Source organism: Oryzias latipes, chromosome 20 (genome assembly GCF_053564925.1).
Source record: "Oryzias latipes strain Hd-rR chromosome 20, Olatipes_Hd-rR_3.1".
In the NCBI taxonomy this organism is placed as follows: domain Eukaryota; kingdom Metazoa; phylum Chordata; class Actinopteri; order Beloniformes; family Adrianichthyidae; genus Oryzias; species Oryzias latipes.
In genome coordinates, this window is record NC_136256.1 from 345,094 (window position 1) to 361,460 (window position 16,367).

At 43.5% G+C, this 16,367-nt stretch overlaps 1 protein-coding gene across 13 annotated transcripts in view; it reads right to left on the reverse strand.

Moving 5' to 3' along the window:
* LOC144988209 (band 4.1-like protein 3) overlaps positions 1-6,388 on the reverse strand; it is a 90,011-nt gene extending 83,623 nt beyond the window's left edge. For 4 of the 13 annotated variants that reach the window (XM_078938352.1, XM_078938346.1, XM_078938350.1 and 1 more), the window contains exon 1: positions 5,093-5,479. Coding sequence is in view for 4 of the 13 variants with exons in the window: in XM_078938340.1 (XP_078794466.1) it covers positions 5,783-5,790 (8 nt within the window). In the remaining 9 variants the exon portion in view is untranslated. The other 9 variants (XM_078938343.1, XM_078938347.1, XM_078938348.1 and 6 more) reach the window with 9 other exon arrangements.
* Between the last annotated feature and the right edge of the window lie 9,979 nt (positions 6,389-16,367).

Below are 16,367 nucleotides of genomic sequence, written 5' to 3' on the forward strand. Positions count from 1 at the left end.
TTTCGCTGAACGATGTGTTACTAACAGGCCCAGACCTTAATAACTCATTGTTAGGCGTTTTAATGTGTTTCAGAAAAGAAGCTGTTGCATTCACAGCAGACATCGAACAGATGTTTTACTGTTTTAATGTGCGAGAGCAAGACAGAAACTACTTGCGGTTCTTGTGGTTTCGCGACACTGATCTTTCCAAAGACCTCATTGAGTGTAGGATGAGGGTCCATGTCTTTGGGAATAGCCCATCGCCAGCAGTGGCTATATACGGCTTACATCAGTCCGTTTTACAAAACGAGCCAGACTGTGATCCAGATGTCAAACAGTTTGTCACGCGTGACTTCTACGTGGATGATGGACTTAAATCCCTACCCACTGTCGAAATGGCTGTATCTCTACTTCAAAGAACTCGTGATACCCTCGCAGACTCAAATATACAACTGCATAAGATAGCAGCTAACAGAAAGGAAGTGTTGGAAGCATTCCCTTCACAAGATCATGCTAAAGATCTGAAAGATCTAGACTTTGACAAAGATGTAGTCCCTATCCAACGCAGCCTTGGTCTTTATTTGGGACTTAAGCAAAGACTGCTTCACCTTTAGAGTGTCAGACGAAGCAAAGCCTTTTACTAGGCGAGACGTTTTGTCAACGATCAACAGCCTATATGATCCGCTAGGCTTTGTGGCACCTGTCACTATACAGGGAAAGTTTATCCTCCGCGAACTCACGGTGAATAGTGGCGACTGGGATGCTCAATTGCCCCCACAAATGGAAGAATCTTGGTCTCTCTGGAAAGATTCGCTCAAGGAACTGTCTAACCTTACTGTTCATAGAGTATACACAGACATTTCTCCCTTAAAGGCCACAAAAAAGGAGTTGTGTGTTTTTTCGGACGCGTCCACAAAGGCCATAGCTGCAGTAGCCTATTTAAGGGTAACAGATGCAGAAGGGAACTGCCAAGTAGGCTTTGTTATGGGCAAAGCAAAGCTAACACCACGACCAGACCAGACTATACCAAGACTAGAACTAAGTGCGGCCGTGTTAGCAGTGGAGCTTGCAGACCTCATCTCAGTTGAACTCGACATTGAACTAGACTACACTACATTCTATACAGATAGTAAAGTAGTTCTAGGTTATATCTACAACGAGACTAGAAGATTCTATGTCTACGTCAGTAATCGTGTCTCCAGAATTCACGAATCCTCTCATCCAAATCAGTGGCGTTATGTAGCCAGCAGTCAGAACCCTGCAGATCACGCCACGCGTTCTCTTTCTGCATACCAACTGCCCCTTTGCAACTGGTTCACTGGCCCTGACTTCTTGCTCCATCATTTTAGTCCTCCAGACGACTCTTATGACCTTGTAGAGCCTAGCATGGACTCAGAGGTACGACCTCAGGTGACTGCACTGAAAACTACAGCCACATCCAAGCAACTCGGATCTAACAGATTTACAAAGTTTTCCACCTGGAAGTCTCTCACACGTGCTATCACACGTCTCATACACACAATTTGTAATTTCAAGTATTCACCAAACAAAGACAACCACTGCTGTGGGTGGCACTATTGCAAGACAGGACTCGTTGTTGACGAATATGATCAAGCTCAAAACATCATCATTCAAGCAGTGCAACAGGATGTTTGTGAACAGGAAATCAAATGTATACGGAAACAAAAGGAACTACCCAAAACCAGTCCTCTCAAAAACCTGGACCCCTATTTGGATGAAAAGGAGCTTCTCAGAGTAAGTGGTCGTATCAGTAACTCAAGCCTAAGTCAAGCTGAAAAGAACCCACTCATTGTCCCTGGCCACCATCATGTTGCAACTCTCCTCATAATGTATTTTCATGAGAAGACTCATCACCAAGGCCGCCTATTCACAGAGGGAGCTGTTCGTTTTGCTGGATGGTGGATAGTGGGTGGCAAAAGAAAGGTGAGCTCAGTAATCCATCACTGCATAACTTGCAAAAGACTCCGTGGCCCACTGAGCACACAAAAAATTGCAAATCTCCCTCCAGATCGCCTCACCACTGACCCTCCATTTACAAATGTAGGTTTAGATGTGTTCGGCCCATGGCTTGTGTCTTCCAGACGCACAAGAGGAAGTGTCAACCAAAACAAAAGATGGGCTGTCATATTCACCTGCCTAAGCGTTAGAGCAGTTCACATCGAAGTAATAGATTCACTTGACACATCCAGCTTCATTAATGCATTCAGGCGATTCATGGCCACGAGGGGACCCGTGAAAAGCATTCGCTCAGATCGTGGCGCTAACTTTGTCAGTGCATGTAGAGAGCTCAAAATTCCCTCAAACCTTGACGACACAGCTGTACTCACTTACCTGAAGGAACATGGATGCACATGGACATTTAACCCTCCACATGCTTCCCATTTCGGTGGATCATGGGAAAGAATGATTGGACTAGCCAGGAGAATATTGGACTCTATGTTTTTTCAGCTCAAGACCACTAAACTCACTCATGATGTCCTTGTCACCTTTATGGCAGAGGTGGCAGCCATTATCAACTGCAGACCTCTTGTCCTAGTTTCATCAGACCCAAACGACCCTTTCGTCTTGACCCCAGCCACTCTTTTAACTCAAAAGGAGACCTCTCTTCAAGCCCCAGCTGGAAACTTCACAGCATCAGACCTTTACAAGCATCAGTGGCGCCAGGTCCAACACTTGTCAAATTTGTTTTGGGACAAGTGGAAGAAAGAGTTTCTTCCTACTCTTCAACCTCGTCGCAAGTGGCAGAATAGCCAACCTAACATGAGCATAGGAAGTGTTGTTGTGCTCAAAGACTGTCAAGTACCGAGAAACGAATGGCCTCTTGGACTCATAACTCATGTGTTCCCGAGCAAAGATGGCAAAATACGTTCTGTAGAAGTTAAAATTGCCAAATCAGATGGTACAAGGTGCTTTACTAGACCTATTTCTGAGGTCGTCCTTTTGGTTCCCTCATAAGATGTACTTGTTAGTTTCTAATCCTTAAAAGTGGCATTTACTCATGCCAGGCGGGGAGTGTTCTGTTATGAGTAAAAGTTATGGTGTTTAATGAATGTTTTAAATCTTCTTATAATGGACTGATTATTTTGAGCGTGTTTTTGGAGACCTCTAGCGATCGCGCCGGGCATCGTTGTTCATCCCACTTGTTTGAAAAAATCTTTATTGAAAAGTGCACGTGCAGAAGCAGAAAGAACCCGCTAGCATGCATGCACTTCGTTGTGTCAGGGGTAGGACTTTGCAGCATTCGTTTCAAGTGAGAGGTTGCATCGCCGGTACATGCTTAAAATTTAATTTTGGAACATTTGATTTTCTATAAAAGAAACATGTTTATCAGTCTATTATTTTTGGAGTTTGTAAAATTATGATGCAATGCTATGCATACATATATGCTAATTGTATTGACCATTTGCTTTCAGTTTTACCCTTTTAAGTATCATTAAACCTGCTGACAACGTTCGACGGTCTCCAGAGTCGTGATATGAGAAAGGTCTTCAAAGGCTCCTGCATTGGACATGCATGAAACAGCATAATAATATTTTTTCAAAAACATCTGCTAGGGCACAATCTCTGGAGACCTCTTGACATGGAAGTTCAGGAGAATAGGATGAACTGCAATTCTACAGCAGATTCTATTGTTGAAGTACAACGCTACTTGGCGGAAGGAAACACACCCAGAATGCAAGACCCATTACAATACTGGAAGAACAACCGGAAAACATATCCACACTTATATCTACTAGCTCTCAAATATCTGTGCACGCCGTCTTCATCAGTTCCCTGTGAAGGTGTGTTTTCGAAGGCTGGGGAACTGGTGTCTAAGAGGAGAAATCGCCTAGGAGCAAAGACCCTTCAAAAACTTTTATTCCTCAATAAAAATGTATGAATTAATCCATTTTCAGAACAAAATACCTACATAAGCTAAACATTATAATTATTTTATTACAGATACATTTGCTATATTTTACTTATATTATTATTTTAAGGCTAATGTTGGGTTAACAGCATGCAATTTTTTTTCCCACCTTTTCATTTTGTTTACCTGCAATGATTTTTTTATCTAGAGCAGAGGTCACTGTTGAGGGACCAACACAGTGTCAACGCAGTTTGTGTAATGTGTCAATACACGCCTTGAGGTATCATTATCCCATCACTAGAATCTATTGCTGAGAGGTTTTGCAGAACTTGTTTAGCCCGCTTTGTGACAGCATTGTGGCTCCGTACATGAGCCGCTGCAGCTGCAGAGCTTCACTCGTTCTGATCTGAGCCACAAAAAAAAACATCATCCGCAATTTTCTATGTTACCGGCAGCAACATGGCTCAGAGTTTCTGTTTGGTATCCATCCCAAGTAAAAACTAAGTAGTTCATGTCTCAAAGCTATGAAGAAAGCTGCCTCTAGCTGAGGTCTTCCTGTTGTTTTGTGGTGCAGAGCTGCTCAAAGAGGCTCCGTGTTCACTGCTGCCAACTAGCGGTCGGAGGGTGAAGTGGACAACAAGAGTCAGACGCTGAAGAACACTCAGAAATAATTAGAGAAATATCATCCCGGCAGCAATTTTAATCAATACAAGTATCACCAAATGAACTATCGCGATATATTGCAAAATGTTTTTTTAAACGCCCCTAGAGTCCAGGCAGGTAGGCCAATACCTAACTGTGTAGGTAAACCCTGGCAGACAAAAAGACGTGTTTTTTCTGTGAGGAAAGCTATCTAGCTATGTTTTTGGTTAAAGCTATCTGTCTTTATTATCTAAAACTTGAATTGATTCTGTTATCGTTTTTAAAATGTATTACATTATGTTTTCACCTTTATAGAGGTTTTTGTTGTTTTTTAATGCTGGTGACCATTGTGACAATGCAGAGCACAGGAAAAGTACATCTAGTCAGACCTTTTAACAAACATCTCTAAACAGTTATAATCTATAACACCGACAATTCCTTTAGATCCAACATAGTACGTGTGTCAATCATGTTTAAATAAATGATGTTTTAATGTAAAGATGACTTTTCCATGTAAGTCATGTTTTGTCCCGACTCTCAAGATTTTTGGGGTCAGTATTTTCCTCAAACTTGTGGTAGACAAAGAAATGGCTGATTTACCTTGAAATAATCCGGAGAACCCAAATGAGTCTGATTGGGCTGCTGCCTTAAGCACCAAGACTGCAGCAGCATCTGCAGCTGGACCACAAACTGACACGCTCCATCTAGCTTCAATACAGGCACACGCCCTGCACGAGGGGCGGAGCCAAGCGCGCGAGGAAGATGCACATCCGCTGAGTCATCACACCGCACGGTCAAACAAGCATAGGACGTCTGGCACGGCAGCGGCTGGCTGCAGAGGCTGCACGTGCCGTCACGCTATCGATGTTTAGGAGCTCCCTGCAGCGCGCGCGCTAAAGTTCTCTGTCACGCGCGCAATGCCTTCAGAATAGCCAGCTTTACCTGTGCTTGTGTGTCGCGCTCACTTCCTCCCGTATCGATGATTGTTTTTTCTTTTTTTAACGACCTCGTCTGCATCTACGTCACTCTACGCGCTGTGGCACGTGGCGTCATGACGTCATGCGGCCGCTGTTTGCTGGCAGACCGCCACAGCTGCTGTCACTGAGAATGCAGGTAGACCTCGGATGAGGGCAGACAGGAGCTGCAGGCTTTGCGTGTGGAAAATTCTCAGTAGCTCAGTTGCTTTAATGAAAGCATTTGGGACACCAGAGCATCAACAGAGAGACAGTTCTCCCTCAAACTGAAAGAGCCTCTTTTTCCAACGGTTTTTTAAAATAGTCTTTCACTTACCCATCCATACGAGTGCAAATGGTCCAGCAAGCAAAAAAAGACAAAGTTATAATGGATTGTGCAGATCAACACCTGAACACATCAGTCTGCAGAACTGTTGCACTGTGTTTTAGATGGCACAGATGGATTCTTCCTGACTTTAGCACATTTTAGGTCTGCCTGTCTTCACGTTCCTGTTCTAGAATCCTCTTCTTACCTGATTTCTAGGCTCCATCAAATCCTGTGTAGGAATAGGGGAACACTGGATGAAAGGATAAAATCTTCTGAGCTCTTTTAAATCAACTGGTATTGCAGTAATAAATGATGGAGATGTTAATTCTCATATCTATTACTGAAGGCAAATGTCAACTGAACAGACGATCTCCTCTTTCTCACAAAGCTCACTAAAGGAGGAAATCAGGATTTATTTTCCTATGACGAGTGAAAAGTTATGCTAAAGCAGTAAGAACCAATGATGGATCCACTAGCAGAACCACCAAAACCAGAGGAGCATGAAAGACCAGAACCGGGCTGATGGAACGTACCTGAGTCAGTGACCAGCAGGTTGTCTCTGGACACGAGCTGTTTCAATGAGTCTGTTGTCCGGGTGGATTATTGGTTTCTACTCAGACACATCAGGCCCCACCCACACAGATTACCCCTCCCCCCACAGTCACATGTGCACAGCTGACAGACATGGGATGGGGGATGGTTTGACAGCTGTTTGTCCCGCCGCAGCCATCACTCTGCAGGAACGCCGCTGAAACGTTGTTCAGGTTGGCGTCCTTTCAGCAGCGGTAACACGGCCAGGCATCCGTCCCCCCCAGGTGTGAGCTGGACTACAACTACGGTGGTGTACAGCTTCATTATGCAGTGGCATGGCTAGACATTATGGGATGTATGGGCACAGGTTTGGGAGAGGGGGGGACATGTAAATGTCATATCCTGAACATTAGTGGTTCTCATCTTGTTCAACACCCACAGGAAAACCAAAACCACAGCAAACCCTCTTGGTACCTTTTGATTCATGTGAAAACGTTTTCACCCTCACCGAGATGAGGCTTCAACCACGGCACGGCAGAGTGTGAAGATTCTCCACTGGCATTGAAGCACAGAGGCTCAGTTCAACAGCAGCTTGGGCTTCACATTCAACCCTTTATTTAACTATATTTACATTATGTGTTAAACACTGGCTGAAAACCAGATCAGTATGACCATGTGAAAGGATTCAGCTGGAACCTTGTTATCACTTCCATTCTTCCCCTGTTTTCTCCTTCTATGCTTCCCAATGAGGACATCTGGAATCTCTTCTGATCTTCTCACTTTTTCTATTGTTTCTCTCCCTGTTTCAATATAATATAGGGAAACATATATTTTAGTCCCCAGAGGCTCCCGTCTTTCAGGGTTTAGAGGTTTTCTGCTTCGGATTTCTCCATGAAACCAGGTGTGATAAAATAGGTAAATACCTGAACTCTAATAGGACAGGAGACCTACCAACCGGGAGAGGGACTCTATAGAAACAGTGTAGTCATCTATCCCACAAATACACTGTATTTAAGGAGAAATGATGACAAGATGAAGGACAGATGTGAAGGACATGTTGGGGATGAAAATACCGCAGGAAGGAGCAGAAATGTGGTTTCATTATTGAAATCCTCTTGATCAAATGCCTGCAGGAGAAATGTTTCCATAACTTCTGTTTGGGCTGCTAGGCTAATACTGATGTCAACTTTTCACCTGCAACCAAACCAGCAACTAAAGTTGTTGTTTTTAATGGCTGTAATGCTGGTCAGTGGTTCAAATATTGGTTTCCAGTTGACTTATTTTTGACTTAACTGGGGGGGGGGGGGGGGGGGATTCTAAAGGCAACCAGCTGTAGGTGAAATCCACAAAGTAGGAGATGTTTTATTTAAGGCTATAAAAATCTGTATACACTTTTCTCTGACAGTCATGAACATGTCTCCATGTTTAACCCTTTGGAACTGGCGCACGCCTCATGGCGTTCTGTGGGATCAGCGTGATACGTCTAAAATGAACGTCAACTTATTTCAATATTCGGACTGACGTTTTGGTGCGTGATAGAGGGACTATGACAGTTGTTTGTAATTTTTTTTTTTAAAAGGTGGAAGATGAACGTCTCTCAGAGAGCTGCAGCGCGGAGCGGAGGCCCCGCTGTGGGGGCGGAGCTCTCTGTCAGCGGAAATGTCAGTGCAGAGAAAACCAATTCATTTCTTTGGGCTGCCTGGAAGCTGAAGCCAGAGACTGAAGTTCAGACGCCGTCTACATAACTACATATGAACGGTCCCATCATGGAGGGGGTGGGGGCTGTGACGTGTTCAGCTAAACACTGACTGTTTACACATAGAAATCTGTCAATTTCACTTAAAATGTTTATTGTATTTTCATTCAAAAACATTTAAATTAGTTTGTTGAAAAAATTGTTCTCCTTGTTTTTATGAGATTACACCTAACATTTTCCTTGTATGTTGTAAAAACGTTTTATTTAATATTGTTTGGGTTTCCGCTGCTAAATTAAACCCTTTTTTATAGACAGAACTTTCAGTTTTGTATGATTTTATGACTAGTGTGAATACAAAATGGAAAAAGGACTAAACAAAGTTAGTGCTACATAGATGAAGGTGTTCTTATTAAAATGATACCAGATAAGCAAGCAAGCATTCTTTCAATTTTAAAATACAGATAGATTTTTTGGTTAAAGACCCTCTTCAATGAAATTGGTGTTTTTAACATTGTGGCATTTCTATCATGATGGAGGACATATTTTCAAAAAAATTTAGATTATAATTGCATTTCTGAGTATTTCATTGTGAATCATGCTGTGAAATATGTCATTGGAAAAAGCTTGTAGGTGTGACATAGAACTTACAAGCTCCCAGCTCCGCCCCTTTCTGATGCATCCTCTGTCAGACAAATGCATCCATGAAGGTCTGAGTTGGAATCTGGATCCAAACTGCACGAATGGATAGATCTGATACTGCTGCCATTTTTGTTGCAGCGGTAATGTTAGGTTAGGGTTGTCAGGGGCTGTAAGCTAGCAGGAGAGAGTGTAACCAAATTGGATGATGGTAAGTAGTGGCAGGCTTACTCTGCAACGGTCCCACCCACCACTCTGAGGCAAATTTCTAAAAAAAAACTCCTGCCGCTCTGCAAAAACTGTGACCTAGAAAATAACACCGATTTTCTTCATTGAGCCTGAAAGATCACTGGAAAAACATTTAGAAAAGATGGAAAGATGATCAGAGTGGTACTTATACTCAAATTTAAACCTTCAGAGAGAGAGAAAGTCCAGTATTATAGAACAAAAACAAAGGTTTGCTTACATCAGAGAGTTATGTTTTAACACAAAGTGGAAAACTGAATGCATGGCACAAAGGGGATTGATTGAGATGTTTAACAGCCAATCAGGACTCAAAACACAGCACACTGTAAAACAAAAACTGGTACAATTGTAGTGAAAATCCCCAAAACACTGTTCACAGAAAAAAATTCAAAGCTTGGTTGACTGTTGGAGTTTTTCTTTGAGTGTACGGTGAGGTGATGACATCAGGGAGCCTTTGTCTTCTTGTTATGTGGTAAATGACAGGATTGCATTGTGATTGGTTGGACATTTTCTTTGTCTTTGCAGCATGTTTAATGGCATGCTTCTCAGAAGTTCAGAGACCACAACACAGTGTGCTTAAACAAAGTCTGGACCAGGACTGGGTCGTACTTCAAGGCGGATTCAGCCTCTTGAGAAGCAAACAGGACGTTTTTGCTCTGATCAAGAAGTTCTGAGGAGATTCCTTTGCACTCAGAGTATCTGAGGCATATTGCAGCTCTTCTCTACTGGTAGTGGGATCTAAGAATCTTCAAAAGAGCTGGATTACTTATAGCTTCCTAATTGCTTGCCTGGAAAAATGAATGACAGCATCAATGGTGTCTGCTTCTGAGTACCCTTTCATAAGACCACTCAATTTGCCTCGCCAGATTGGAGAATGCAGCTGGATGTTTTTGCCCTGGCTCATCCATTTGGCCTGATATTTGAAAGTCTTTGCACCGTGTGGGACTATCAAGTGATACTAGCATTGAAAGTTTCATAGGAGGGTCGACATAGGCTGGGAAAGTGGTCTTGGTCTATAAACCCCGGATTGCATTCTCCTTTTCTTTTAATGAATGTCAGTGCCTCCAGCTTTCTTTGGAGTTTCTCCCGCTCAGCAGTGTTGAGGGAGTCATCATCTTTACTTTCTTGAGCCACTTCTGTAATGATGTCGGACCTGATATTCAAACACGTGGAGGCCAGTTTATCCAGACCCGTGTCTCTGGGAAGTCTGCCATGTTTGTTCTCTTCTTTTATGTACATATATGCAACAACTGAACCAAACAAACAAACTCCACCTAGTGGTCGGAATCAAGATGTTGGCCCCCTAAAGGAAAGTACAGTCTTTGTCCTGGTTTACTTCACTTAAAATAATGTTTTAAAAAAAAGGTAACAACCATGCACTACTGTGGAAACTTTGGAAACCTCTGGGAAATTTCACTGTCAGTTCAACATAACCCAAATATAGAATAGCTTGCCCTCCAGCCCCTTCAACATGTAATAGCTCACAGAGAGGCATCAACGGCTGACGGGACAGATGCTTGTTATAAAAAGACACGGGAACAGTTGTGACTTGAGAACCAGTGTCAAATAAACAGTGACTTATGTGACCAGCGATGTCAACTTCACTCGCACATTTGGAACCAATGAAACCCTTGGTAGATGCGAATGCAGAGCTGGAGTAACATAAGTCTGTTCTTTGCAGGTAGCTGGGTTATTGGGACGGATTATGTTTGAAGCAGTTCCAGTTTGTCTCGTAACAGGAACTTGGTTCGGTTTAAAGACTGGTGTTTTGGTGACCTTGACTCTGTCCACCTGCCGTGTTTTTCATTGAACTGTTTCCTCTTCGTAGCAACCAGGGCAGAGTTAGGTGGGTTACTACATTGAGGCTTGATATGACCATCTTCACCACATCTGAAGCAATAACCAGGCTTAGGCGCAGAGGGTGGGTTTCTTTGAGGCTTGCCCACCTGCTGACCCTCACTAGAGTGACTGCCAGATCTGGCCTTTGTTCCCTTAGGCTTTGAACTTGATTGGGCAGCAGTCAGAGACGCTAGCTGCCTTTGAATATCAGCTAGTTGGTTAGAGAGTTGTTTTATTGTAGTGGTTTCTGGTTTCTCATCATGCTCAGAGTAAGCGTACTGAACGTGGGTCTTGACTTTGGCGGGGCCAAGATTTTGTCTCATTCGCTGCATCTTGGAAGCTTCACGATCCTCTTCAATGCGAAGCAGAAGTAGTAAATCGGAAAACGGTGGTGGGTTTGACTTCCGTTGCTTGAGTTGGAGTTCTGTAATTAGCGTATTGTCCCGACAACCTCTGCAGAATTGACTGAGAAGCTGTTTGTCAACTTCAGAGGGTGGGGCCCCTCCCCTCTTAACTGCTGCAGTGAGTGTCACTTGCAAACGTTGAAGGTATGCAGATGGTTTTTCTCCAGTATTCTGGAATGTGTCCATGAATTTTGCGTAAAGTTCCTCGCCATCGTGGACTGCGCCATACGCCGACTCCAAAATGTGGATGTAAACTGCTGGAGATGTTTCTGGTTTAAGATTTTTTATCATATCCCAGCCGGAGGCAGCAGACTTCCAGAAAGTCGTCTTGTTCTCTGCAGGTCTGAAACAGCAGGATCATTCATTATCAGATCGACACCAGACCGCCACGTCTCAAAGTCAACTTCATTTTGCGGGCAGGGCAGTCAACCAGAAAATGCTCTCAGTCTCTGAGTCTCTTTGTTTTTGACAATGTGTTCAACTACATAGCGTTGGACTCCTGGTAGATCTGTTCCTGATAGATTGAGGTCAGGCACATGTGCAAAAACTGAGCTCTCGGTTCTGGTAAGTTATGCAGAGGTGGTTCATGCGGATTGGGACCAGCGGCAAACGGTGGCACTCCAGCAGAGGACGCAGATGAGGACGTCTCAACTTCGTCTTCTAAGGGTTGGGGTCCTAGCTCAGCTACAGAGTGGCCAAGCAGGGACATCACATCCCTAGGAACTTTAGAATAATTTTTGCCTGAACGTTTTGCAACAGTTTGGAGTTCACACAGGTAAGCATTAGTCATCTTTTCTTCAACCTGAGCAGCGCAAAGAGTTGATAGTTCGGAAATTTTGTATGTGATTGTTTTATCTTTGCTGACGCTTGCTCAAAAACCCAAGTATCTCTTCATCTGTTTCTGTTTTAGTGAAACCATCAATGACCACTGCATTAGGAATCTTAATGCCAGATTTCTCAAATACCTCCATGCTCGTGTAGATTTACTGTGATAATACAATGATACGTCACTACACCAACAGCTCTGCCAAACCTCTCTCCTAGCTAGCTCACCACTAATTTTGGAGCATGTCTATTATGGACTAGAGTCAGAAGAACAGGGACGGCTCAGGGAGAGAGGAGGCAGAGACTGGAGACTGCTATGAACGGTACCATGTATTTTTAGACACACACATAAACATACACCATACACCAATATTATAAAAGAGAATATTCCAAATTATTCCAGGAGATCCTTTACAAAGAGAATATACAGATGGACGGTTCAGTGAGTGATCCGTCGTATCCGACTCAATATCATCAGCTCATGTATTGTCAATGCGACCCAGACAGAAATAGTTGAATCCGGAGGTTAGTGTTCAGTGATGGGAAGTGATTGAAAGTCTTTGTGTCTCTGGGTTGTAGGACGAATCCACGTGCATTGATTAAATGAGTCATTAGGCTACAGGAACCTCCTACCAGCCTGGGCTGAACGACAGGGAGGAGGTAATTCCTTCAGAGAGCTCCAGCGCTTGGTTTCTGGTTCGGGCTTAGCTCGCCATCAATCCCTATGGCCGATTGCGACTAAGTGCACCAAATATGCTGCTTATTCGCGGCGTGTTATACTGGCAGTTGGCTCCCGTAGCGTCTTAATCCGGCTCTCCTGTCATGGAATGTGATACCTTCCGGGGTAGCGGCTTATAAAGCTTACTGATTGGTTGGTCGCGGTCACATGACCCAAGGCACGCAAGGCACGTCGTACACATGTAACAGGTGAGGAAGGAAAGGAAAAAAAAAGAAAAAATACAATGGCCTGAGTTGGGAACCGTGTTACACAAGCACCATCCATTACATCTCTTCCCTTTAGATATTTTACATGAGTACATTACCTTTTAGACCTACTGACTTTGCAGTTACTTTTATATGGTAAGTACTTTGAAAAAAAAAAGAATAGTAGTGCTGCTTCTAATAATATATGACTGAAAACATATGCATTTACAACCAATAGCAAAATTATCCTACAACTACAGAAAAATGTAATCAATAGTCTGTGGAATAGTCTACCTGAGGATGTGAGGGCCTCATCTACTGCGGAGGTTTTTAAAGATAAACTAAAGACACACCTTTTTAAATTTGCTTTTAATTAGATTTTATGTCTTTTTATGCTTTATGATGTTTTATTAAATTATTTGAGCATTTTACTTGTTTAATCTACTATTTTCTATTCTTATATTTTCTGATATTTTATCAGATATATATTTATTCTTCATTCTTTTTAGGTTTTATGATGTTTTATCACATCATTTTATCATTTTATTTGCTTAATCTACAATTTTTTATTCTTGTATTTTATGACATTTTATCATATACATATCTGTTTAATCTAGAATTTTACTTGTATACTTTTTATGATATTTAACCACATATTTATTTTATTTCAAATTGGACTGTTCACGAGTGTTTTCTCACCCTCGGCTGGGATGTTTTTGTCTATACTGACACCCCTGCCAATAGGAGGACAGGGCAGACGGCGCCTTCTGGTTTCTCTTTATTCTGGCTTCTCTTTATTTTATTAATTTATTAATTTATTTTCCACTGGTGTTTGTCTTTGTGTATTTTATTGTGCGGGGATAATTTAATGTATTTTATTGCATTTGTTTTTGTTTTTATGTACAGCACCTTGAGATGTCTTTCTTGTCATGAAAGGTGCTACATAAATAAAATTAATTTGAAATTTAAACGTTTGAACAAGTTCTATTAACTCCACAGCATAAATAACTGCTGATTTTCACTGAGAGTACTGTTTTGGTGGTCTAATCAGTCTTCCAATCCTTGACCTCTGGACTGTTACATCCTGGTTCACAGTTGGTGTCACCACTCTTTTCATTGGTGTTGTCACTGATGTTACCGTGTTTGGTCAGTCTCTGTGAGTGCACTGGTTACAGGATCAAAATTCTGCATGTCGTCAGCGCTTTTGTGTGGAAAAGTAATTTCTCTAGTTTTCATCAGGTGTCGGTGGTTTCTCCTATAGGTGTTTCCATGTTCTGATTTGATTATGACAGATCTGGGTTTGTCATGATGTCTCACGACGACTGCTGGTTGCCATTTATTTTTGACTTGTACTCTCACTTTCTCCCCCTCCATCTGAAATGGTAGTCTTTTTGCTCCTCTGTCAAAGCACTGCTTTTGTTTCAGCTGCCTCTCCTTGATCCTGTGGTGTCCTTTTTAAACAACTGTGACTTCAGAAGCTGTCTGAAGAAGTCTGAATTGTCTGCTCACTTTGTCCGTTCAACTGGGGGTATCCAGGACTAGATGTGTTGTGGACAAACTCCCATCTCTCTGCAAATGCCCTGAACTAGGCACTCTCAAATTGTGGGCTATTGTCAGACACAACCTCATCTGGAATTTCATGTCCTGTGAACATTGATTTAAGGGCTGTTACCACATGTTTGATGGATGGCCCAGTGAGCTTGCCAATTTCTGGGTACTTTGAGTAGTAGTCTACACACAGCAGGTATTCACGTTGCTCATAGTGAAACAAGTCTACTCCCACCTTTACCCAGGCTCTCTCTGGAATGTTGTGGCAGATGAGGGGCTCTTTTGTGTTACTCCGTCTGAATGTGTTACAAACAGAACACTTTAACACAACATCTTCAATCTCTTTAGCCATGTGGGGCCAAAACATGATGTAGCTTGCTCGTTCTTTGCACTTGACTATTCCGAAATATGCTTCATGAACTCTTGGTAAATGGTAAAATGGTAAATGGCGTATACTTATATAGCACTTTTTTACCTACAAGGCCCAAAGCGCTTTACAGTCACAGACCCATTCACCCAGTCACACACACATTCACACACTCTTGACAATATGTCTGCTCTCAGACTATTTAGAACAACAAGTCGTGTGTTCTTGAAAAGTAGACCATCAGAACATGTAAGTTCCTCTCTGAATGACCAATGTTTTCTCATCTCTGCTGGTAAATGTCGTATTTCTGCTGGCCATCCTGCTTGGACCATATCTATGACCAGCTGCAGTTCTTCATCCTCTGCAGTTTGTGTTCTAAATATGTTCAGCTTTTCTACAGTGATCGGCAGTTGAGCTGTAAGTAGATAAATCTGTAGTTCATCCTCTAGGAGTTGTTCAGTTTTTTTCTTTCAAGTACGCTCGACTCAGCATGTCTGTGATGTAAAGCTCTTTTCCAGGCTTGTAGCTGACACCTAGATTATAGGGTTGAAGGTTCATCAGCATCCTCTGGAGTCTCGGTGGAGCCTTCTGCAGCTTCTAAAACCCTGTCTCTAGAGGCTTGTGGTCTGTTTCCACATGCACTGTCTTGCCATACACATATTGTTTAAACTTTTAACATTCGTACACGATTGCCAAAAGTTCATTTTCAATCTGAGAGTCAGGCAGCGCTCTTGAGCCGTATGCCACTGGTTGTCCTTCCTGGATCAACAATGCTCCCAGACCTTCCGAGCTTGCATCGACAGATAACAATAACTCCTTTTTCAGGTCACAATACTTGAGAACTGGAGCTTTGCTGACAAGCATCTTCAGCTTTTTAAAGCTTTTCTGTTTCTCAGTTTCCCAATTTCACGCTGCATCACCCTCAAGGAGCTTCCAGAGTGGCGCACTGTGACGGGGTCCAATAAATAACAAAACACATTATTACACAAACAATAAACACGGTGTGGCCCCCCCTCGGCATCTGACGGTGCCACACCGTCACACCATCCCCCTCCTCTGAGGGATCGACGGTGTGCGGCGATCCAGTCCAGCCCTCCGCCGCCGCGCAAGCCCACGCCGAGCCACCAACCCGTTCCGCAGGCGCCCCTCGCCTAATGTAGAGGCCCTGTCCGGTTGGCCTGCACGGAGCGGGACAAGGGGCGGACCGACGTCTACCGGGCCGTCAGGGGAGTGCTCCGGGAGAGGCGCATCATCTCGCCTGTAACCTGCTGTCGGCGGCTCCGATCGGCGGAGGTACCATCCGGAAGGGGACCAGCGGGGGCGTGTTGCCGTTTGAAGGGCCTTTGCCGGGGCTGGGACCGACCGGAGCGGCACCGAGGAGCTGATCGGAGGGGTCGCCGTCGTGGAGCAGCAGTCCATGCAACCAACCGACGCGACGCGAGGACGTGTTTCTGGCGGATCGGCGTGGGGAATGCACGGCGGCGGACTGCTGAGGGGATTGCCGCACATCGTCAATCCCTCAGAGGAGGGGGATGGTGTGACGGTGTGGCACCGTCAGATGACGAGGGGGACCACACT